At 37.6% G+C, this 9,658-nt stretch overlaps 1 protein-coding gene across 1 annotated transcript in view; it reads right to left on the reverse strand.

Annotated features, from left to right (window-relative positions):
* Positions 1–9,089, reverse strand: part of PCCA (propionyl-CoA carboxylase subunit alpha) — a 618,789-nt gene extending 609,700 nt beyond the window's left edge. Inside the window, exon 1 of the mRNA XM_044669343.1 lies at positions 8,977–9,089. Within this exon, the coding sequence (XP_044525278.1) occupies positions 8,977–9,081 (105 nt within the window). The 5' untranslated portion in view covers positions 9,082–9,089. The remainder of the gene's footprint in view (positions 1–8,976) is intronic.
* Positions 9,090–9,658: the final 569 nt, after the last annotated feature.

The raw sequence follows: 9,658 nt of genomic DNA on the forward strand, positions 1-9,658 counted from the left end.
GAAACTACCACACCAATGCAACTAACCACAATTTGGAAATAGACCCTGAACAAGGACACATGTTACAACCAGTGGAAATGTGTGTCAGCCATGGGTGGGGAGAGCAGGGGGGGGGGGGCGGGGAGGGGGTGAAGGGGAAATAGGGGCATAAAGTATGTAAACAGGTTAAAAATGAATATTAATAAATGTAAAAAAAAAAAGATAGTCGACAGCATGGTAAAACAGACCCAAAAAATGCTGAAGAAAATAACACCTTAAAAAACAGAATTGTCCAAATAGTAAGAGGCCCAAAAATCCACTGAAGAGACTACCTTAAAAATCAGAATTATGGGGAAGCTGGGTAGATCAGTGGATTGAGAGTCAGCCCTAGAGACCAGAGGTCCTAGGTTCAAATCCAGCCTCAGACACTTCCCAGCTGTGTGACCCTGGGCAAGTCACTTGACCCCCATTGCCCACCCTTACCACTCTTCCACCAAGGAGTCAATACACAGAAGTTAATGGTTTAAAAGAATAAAAAAAATCAGAATTAACCAAATGGAAAAAGAGGTATAAAAAGAAATTAATTTTTAAAAAGTTAGAATTGGACAAGTAGAAGCTAATGACTCCATGAGACACCAAGAAACAAAATTAAATCAAAAGAAGGGGGGGAAAGTAGGAGAAAATGTGAAATATCTCTTTGGAAAAAACAACAGACCTGGAAAATAAACCAAAAAGAAATCATTTAAGAATTATTAGACTATCTGAAGGCCACGATCAAAAAAAGAACCCAGTTATAAATATTTTAAGACGTGTTCAGGAAAAACTGCTCCCCAATAATCTGGAAGCAAAGGGGAAAACAGAAACTGGAAGAATCCACTGGTTATTTCCTGAAAAAAATTCCAAAATTAAAACTCTCTGCAATATTGCAATCAAATTCCAGACCTCCTAGGTCAAGAAGAAAATATTGCAAATAGGCAGAAAATAACAATATATCATGGAGTCACAGGATAACACAAGACCTTAAGATTCTACACTATATAACTGGAAGGCTTGGAAGATGATATTCTAGAAGAAGACCTAGCAAAAGACCTAAAATACAAAATAAACTACCAGCAAAAATGAGTATAATTTCTGTGTATAATCCTGGGCAAGTTACTTAAACCCTAGTTTAACCCTTGCCCTTCTGTCTTAGAGTTGTTAATAATACAGAAAAAAAGGTTTGGTTTGGTTTGGTTTTTCAAACTGAGTATAATCCTTCATGGGAAAAAAAGTGGATACTTCATGAAATAAAGGACTTGCCAATATTGCTGACAAAAAGACCAGAGAGAAATAGAAAAATTACCTTTTAAATACAAGACTCAAGAGAAGAATAAAAAATAAAAAAGAGAAATCATAAGGGATTCAATGAAATTAAACTATTTATATTCTGAAATGGGAAAATGATACAACTCCTAGATACTATATCATTATCATTATTATTAGGACAGTTAGGAGGAATATACATAGACAGAGAGGAATGGGAGTAAAGTGATTATAAGTTTTTTTTTTAATTAAGGGGTGTGCTAGGAGAAGGGAGAAGTAAAATTGGGAAATTATCTCCCATAGAAGAGGCATGAAAAAGAGCTTTCACAGTGGAGGGGAAGATGGAGGGGAAACACTTGAACACTACTCTCATCAAAATTGACTCAAAGAGGAAATAATGTATATACTCAGATGAATATAGAAATCTGTGTTCCTACAGGGAAGTAAGAGGGCAAGGAGAAAGAAGAAGAAGGGTTGTACCAATAGAAGAGAGGGTGGATTAAGGGAGGCAGTGGGAAAAAGCAAAACAAACTTTTGAAGAGAGAGGATAAAATGAGAAAGAAATATAAACATAAAATAATAGGATAAAGGAAAATATATACTTAGTAATTACAACTACAAATGTGAATAAGATACCCTCACCCATAAAAAAGAAGCAGAAAGCTGAAGGGATTAAAATCCAGAATTGAACAATATGTATTTACAAGAAATACACTTGAAAATGACACATACACACAAAAAGAGTAAAAATAAGGGGATGAAGCAGAATCTATCATGCTTCACCTAAAGTAAAAAAGCAGGGGTAACAATGATTTCAGAAAATGTGAAAGCAAAAACAGACCTAATTTAAAAAGATAAGCAAGGAAACTTCATTTTGCTAAGAAGCATTATAGACAATTAAGTAATATCAATACTAAACATTTATGTTCCAAATGGCATAACATCTATATCCTTAAAAGAAGAGTTAACTGAGTTACAGGAAGAAATAAGACAATAAAAGTAGTGGGGACCTCAACTTTCCCCTCTCAGATTTTGATAAATTTAACCAAAAAATTAGCAAGAAATAAATTAAGGAAATGAATAGAATTTTAAAGAAGTTAGATAGGATAGACAACTGAATGGGAAGGAATATACCTTTTTCTCAAATATAAATTGCACCTTCACAAAAACTGAACAAAAACTTCACGACCAAATGAAGAAAAGCAGAAATATTACTTGTATGCTTTTTAGATCACAATGCAAGAAAAATTACATTCAATAAACAGCCATGGAAACATAGATTAAAAACTAATTGGAAACTCAATAATCTAATCCTAAAGAAATGAGTGGGTCAAAAAACAAAACATTGAAACAATCCATAATTTTACTAAAGAAAATGACAATGAGACAAAATACCAAAATTTATGGGATGCAGTAAAAGCAATACTTAGGGGAAAATTCATCCCTAAACTCATCAATAAAAGAAAGAAAATGCAGAACAATGAATTAGGCTTACAACTAAAAAAGAACTAGAAAAAAAGAACAAATTAAAAATCCCCAATTAAATACCAATTAGAAATATTGAAAACAAAGGAGAAATTAATAAAATCGAATGTGAGAAAACCATTGAATTAGTAAATAAACTTAAACTTAGGGAGCTGGTTTTGAAGGGAGAATAAAATAAATAATCAGCTAAATGAATTTCTAAAAATAAATTAGAAAACTAAATTATCAGTATCAAAAATGAAAGAAATTAAAGCAAATATTAGGAGCTTTTTGCCTATTTATATGCCAAAAAGCCTAACAATCTAAGTGAAATGGATGAATACTTACAAAAATATAAATTGCTCAGATTAATAGAAAAGGCAACAGAATACTTAAATATCCTACCTCAGAAAAATAGATTAAACATGCCATAAATGAGCTTCCTAAGAAAAAAATCCCAGGACCCCCAGATGGATTCAAAAGTGAATTCTACCAAATATTTAAAGAAAAATTAATTAGAGTACTATGTAAAATATTTGGGAAAAATAGGCAAAATAGGAGTCCTAGTCTACCAAATTTCTTTTATGGCACAAATATGGTGCTGATATCTAAACCAGATAGAGCAAAAGGAGAAAAAGAAAACTACATATCAATTTCCCTAAAGAATACTGATGCAAAAAATGTCAATAAAATGCTAGCAAGGAGATTACAGCAATACAGCACAAAGATCATGCATGAGGACTAGCTAGGATATATACTGGGAATGTAAAGATCATTCAAAATTAGGAAAATTATCAGCATAATTGACCACATCAATAAAAAAACAACATAAATCATATGTTTATCTCAATAGGTACAGAAAAAAATTTACAAAATATGAACTCATTCTTACTTTAAAAAATTAAAATATTAGGAAGCATAGAAATAAATGGACCTGTCCTTAAAATAAGTAGTACCTATCTACAACCATCAGTAAGCATTAGCTATAAGGGGTATAAGCTAAAAGGCTTCCCAATAAACTCGGGGATGAAATAAGGATGCCCATTATCACTATTATTCAATATTATATTAGAAATGCTAACTATAGCTGTAAGACAAGAAAAAGAAATTGAGGGGCAGCTAAGTGGCCCATTGGATAAAGCCAGGCCTAGAGATGGGAGGATGTGGGTTCAAATCTGACCTCAGATACTTCCTAGCTATGTGACCTTGGGCAAATCACTTAACCTCAACTGCCTAGCCCTAATTGTTCTTCTGCCTTGGAACCAATATTAAATATCAATTCTATGACAGAAGGTAAAGTTTTATTTTTAAGTAAAGGAATCAGAATAGGAAATGAAGAAATAAAACTATTACTATTTGAAGATCCTATGATGGTATACTTAGAGAATTGTATTAATGGCCCTATTAGAGAGGGGGGTTAGGTGGTAAAGAGAGATGGGCCAGTGAGTTGAATCTCTCAACTCTTCCCTTAAGGTGCCACTAACACTTGACAAACTAAGGACTGTTTCTCTGGAATGCTGGACTTCCAGAGAGCAGAAGCCAGCTTTAGAGGACAGTGAGAAAACTATCACAAATGTTGAGGTATATGGAGACCCTGTCCAGACTGGCCCAGAGCCTCGGCAAACTAAAGCCTCCTCCTAGCCAGCTGATGACTCTGCAGAGGGTCCAGCTCTAGGATGGTTTCAGCCAAGCAATTGCTCTCAGACCCTCTTCCCCTCTTTGTCCATGAATAAATCTGGAACTTGTTATCTGACTACTGTATAATTTATTGAGGATAATCAGGGTTGTTGATGAGGATGCTGGGAAGAGGAAACTAGGTAGCCCTAAAGGTCTAAGACCCAAGGTCCATCCCTTTGGGGAACCAATTCAGGCTTCATCCCAAAGTTTCTCCTTCCCTTTCCTCTATCTCTAGTTCCTATCTTATTACTATATTATAAATATATTTAGGTAGGGTCTCTTAGTAATGCAAGGTGAAGATAAGAAGGTTTGTGGGTCCACTCCCAGATTAGAGTCCTGGTCCCCAAGGATCAAATGATCTTGGTCTTGATAGATGGCTGCTTGGAAGAGAAGGGAAACAGGCTTCAAGGATTCATACCAGTTCAGGAAAACCCTCAGATTGGCTCTTGGATCGTCTTGAGCAAGTTCCACTCCTTTCTCCCACCTTGAACTCCTCCAAAACCAAAAGTCCCTTCCTTTGAAATCCTTCCCGGAATTCCCCACTGTTTCCAACCAACACTCTTGCTCATGCTCCCAGCATACAACGTTCTGTGCAGGAATTCTCTTTCCTCACACTTTGCTCTTACAAAGTCAACTAAAAAACGTCAGCAAAATTGTGGGATAATACAAGAAACCTACATAGGTTATCAACATTCTATATTTTACCAACAAAGTTCACCAGGAAAAGCTAGAAAGAGAAATTCCATTTAAAATAACTGCACACAATATAAAATTCTTGGAAATCTGTCTGCTATATATCCCCCAGAATTTTAACTAAAATAAATAATATGAAGCCATTTCCCAAAAATAATTTTTATTAATAGGGGAAAATGATCTATTAATAAAGGATTAGTCGATCACAATCACGGTTAGCCTCTGCACAGAAAGACACTCAATGAGCCTTGACCCTCTCTTTTATATGGAGATGTATCTTCTTTCTTATTAGCCTGATAGTTTATCCTTTGAATCACCCCTGGTAGTTCTCATTGCTGGATATTCTGAAAGAGGTGGACTAAGAGACCTCAATTCCTCCCTCCTTACTTCATCACAGGGAAAGTGATTTAAAAAAAAAGTCAAGTACATGGATTCCTGTAGCTTTAGGGAACCTTTATTGGCTCATCCTTCTTTGGCAAGTTGTTAATTAAGTGATAAAATGCCAGTAAATTTATGAGGCCCAGTTTCTTCCAGCAATCTTCAGCTAGAAAACTGTAAGTTGTTTCAATCATGTTTTCAGTGTTTCTTTCCTCTATTGTAGACCTGGTCACCTCCAAATTTAGATATGTTTACCAGGACCAAAATTTATGTGGAAGAACAAAAGGTAAGTAATATCAAGGAAATCCACTTTTTTAAAAAATGTGAAGGCAGGTTGTCTCACAGTATCAGATCTCAAACTATATTGCAAAATGATAATCATCAACAGTCTTGTTGTACTGACTAAGAAATAGAGTGGTGGATCATTGGAACAGATTAGGCACACAATACACATTAGTAAATGACTATATTAATCTAGGAAAGCAGGAAACTAGAAAAAGAATTTACTCAGTCTCTGATAAAGGCCTATTTTCTAAAACACAAACTGAGTAAAATGTAGGAACATATGTGGAAAAATTGGGACACTCACTAACTGTGGAACTGTGAACTGTGAACTGATTCAATGATTCTGGAAAATAAATTGGAACTATGTCCTATAATACAGTACATACCCTTTGATCCAGCAATACCACTATACATTCCATATCCCAAAAATATCAAAGAAAAAGGAAAAAGACCTATATGTACAAAAATATTGATAGTGGCTCTTTTTATGGAGGTCTATCAATTGAAGAATAGATGCACAAGTTGTTGGTATGTGAATGTAATGGAATACTATTTTGCTATAAGAAAAGACTATTAAGATGGTTTCAGAAAAATCTAAGAAGACTTATACAAAGTAATGCAAAGTGATACTATACAATTTCAGCAATACTGAAATGATGAGCAATTGGATTTAGCTATTGTCCTCAAAACAATGATCCAAGGCAATTCTAATGTATGATGAAAAATACTTTCCAACTCCAAAGAAAGAACTGATGGAATCTGAATGTTAATGGAAGCATATTTTTTTACTTTCTTTTTTTTTTTGGTTTGTTTTCTTTTACAACGTGGCTAATATAGAAATATGTTTTGCATGACTAGACATATAGTCAATATCAAATTGCATGCCTTCTCAAGGAGTGAGGAGAGGAAGGTGGGAAGGAATTTGGAACTCAAAATTTTAAATTTTTATTTTGAATATTTTCCCCTAGTTACATATTTCATGTTCTTTCCCTCTCCCTGAAATCCCCCTAACCCCTTAGCCAACACACAATTCCACTGGGTTTTACATGTATCATTGATCAAGGCCTAATTCCATATTATTGATAGTTGGACTAGAGTTATCGTTTAGTGTCTACATCCCCAATAATATCCCCATCAGCCCACGTGTTAAAGCAATTGTTTTTCTTCTTCATCCTCCATTCAGTCACCAAACTGATTTTCTCTAAGTGCAGGTTCAATTATGTCATACCCCTCTCAATGAATTCCATTGGTTCCCAATGGCCTACAAAAGAAATACAAAATGCTGTTTGGCATTCAAAGCCCTTCATAATCTAATCCCCTCCTATCTTCCTGGTCTCTTCACACCTTATTCCCTGCCATGTACCCATCACTGGCCTTGCTGCTGCATGAATAAGACATCATCTCTCCACTCTGGACATTTTCTCTGACTACTACCCATACCTGGAATGTTCCACTCTACCTAATGTCTCTCCTGGTTCCCTTTAAGTCCCAATTAAAATTCCCCCTTTGGATAAGGAAGCCTTATCCAAAACCCAGATAGAACGTTCCTTCTCCTTAATTCCTATTTGTCCTTTGTGTATAATTTGTTGTACATGTATTTATTGTCTCCTCTCACATTAGAAACTGAACTTCTTCAGGGCAGGCACAGTCTTTTTACCTCTTTTTGTATGTCCAATGTTTAGCACAATACCTGGCACATAATGGCACCTAAAAATGATTGTTGATTGGTTGATACTACCAAACTTCATCAACTTGGAAATGACCTTAAAAGGTCATCTAGTCTTACCTTCCATATTATGCAAGAATCACTCATCCATTTTTCCTGACTAAGAAGAACATTTCCATTGAAAGAGAATTTACCTAAGAAAGAAGCCCTTTCTGGTTTTGGCCAGTTTAAACAGAAAGTTCTTCCATTTGTAGTTCTGCCTTCTAGAGCAAAGAACAGGTGTAAATATTCTTCCACCTGAGAGTCCCTAAAATATTTGAAGAAAACTATCATGCCCCTCCTTCCAATTCTTTCCCACCTTTTTTACATTAAAACATCTCTAGTTCCTTGACACATTCTTTAGGACATGATTCCCGCACTCCTCACCATCCCAATCACCCTTTATTCTCTTAAGGCAAGTAAGTTTACACTTTTTCAGCCAGAGATGGAATACCACCCATCCAAAAACAATTAACTCTCTTTTTCTGGACCCTTTATTTCCGTTAATGCAGTATAAGTTTACATTAATTTAGCCTAGGGTGTAATACCACCTACCCAATACAAGATTTCATTTCAATTAATTAAAAATAACTGTCAAAACTTAAGACTGCAATCACAAAATTCTGCTTACACAGCTTAAGTCTTAGAACACTAACTAGAAATGTCAAAAAGCAAACTGGACTTATATACTGGGAAGTGAAAGGAAAACACACATAAAATCTTTGAAGAATACACTTAATACACACCCTGAAGAAGTGGGATCTAGGATGTAACTTCAAAGCAATCCAAGCTAGGCTTTATCACTTGAAACACTTACAGTACATATTTTGGAGAAAATAAATCACCAACTCTCCTTTCTGCCTTAATCAACTATTTCCTTTATCTTATCTATGACTCATTAAAAGATGGAAATGAAAACTCAACCAACAAGGACACTGAAACCTATCCCGAGAAAACATCTGAATTCACTAATACCACAGTGATACAAACCTTTAAAAGTGCAGGAAAAACTCGTGAAGTTAGCTATAAACTGCATTTCAGTGGAAGGCTTGCCAAGGTAAATATTACATATGGAACTCTTTCTCCTACTGGTCCCTTGGGCATCTACAGGAACAGCCGCCACGAAGTGACAGAGAACTGTGTGATTAGATCTCCTCTACACACTGGCGGCAACACACAACACACACACATATACACACGCCAGGGCAAACACCAGAGAGGTGAGCCCGAACAAGCACCCTGGCTCCCCTAATCCCCGCAGTAAAAACTAGGAGGAGTGAGGGGAGAGATCTCGTGCAATCTAGGAACCAGACGATCCATAAGGGTGTCGAGGGGAGAACAAAGTTAGTCAGAGCCCGAGGAGAGGGAGAGGGGAAGAGAACCCTAGCAAAGGAGATAGGACCAGATCCAAGCCCGGGGTCCCTTGGTGCTGAGCTGCCCGGAAGCAGGACAGCAAAGCTGAGAGGCCGAAAGAAGGCCCTGCCACTCCTCACCTTCAGGCTCCACAGTGCCGCACTCTGCACGAACAGCTGAGGTGGTTGCCGGCTCCGCCGCCCAGCAGCCACCAACGCCATGGCCCCGGAACACAGACCCGCCATGGCCGCTACTTTCGGTAGGCGCCCCGATTTGACCTCTCACCTTGGGCGAAGGAGGCGGAGATGGGGAGCGCCTGCGAGTCAGCCAATCACGAGGATGGATCGACAGACCCTCCTCCCCCGCCCCTCTCTCTCCCTCCTCCTTTCACCAGGGGAGGAGGAAAAAGAGAGGGGCGGGGGCTCTCGCTGGCCAGGGGTTCCCAGGAACCTAAGAGGGATGGGGTGGGTTGAGCCTGAGTGTAGTATCCTGATTCCCAGCTAGGATGTGGGGTTCCGGGAGCGGAGCTTGGCCTCCCGGCACGGCCGGAATCCGGAGCCTGGCATGACCCAGGAAATGTGTGCCAAGGAGAGCAAGGCAAGAGTCCGGAGATGCCCTTGTAAATAGTTTAAACTGTGCTTTGTAGGGTAGCCAGAGTCGCGCCAGCTTGGCCCCTCTGCTTTGCCAGAGACCCGGAGTAACCAGCTTTGGCTGGCACCAGACCTTCCAGACATTCAATTGAATTTTTATTGCCACAAAAGTTCCCTTTTTTTAGAAGTTGCATCGACCTTCTAGAGTTGGGAAGATTTGCCTGACCTCATT

Source organism: Gracilinanus agilis, chromosome 3 (assembly GCF_016433145.1).
Source record: "Gracilinanus agilis isolate LMUSP501 chromosome 3, AgileGrace, whole genome shotgun sequence".
Lineage (NCBI taxonomy): Eukaryota > Metazoa > Chordata > Mammalia > Didelphimorphia > Didelphidae > Gracilinanus > Gracilinanus agilis.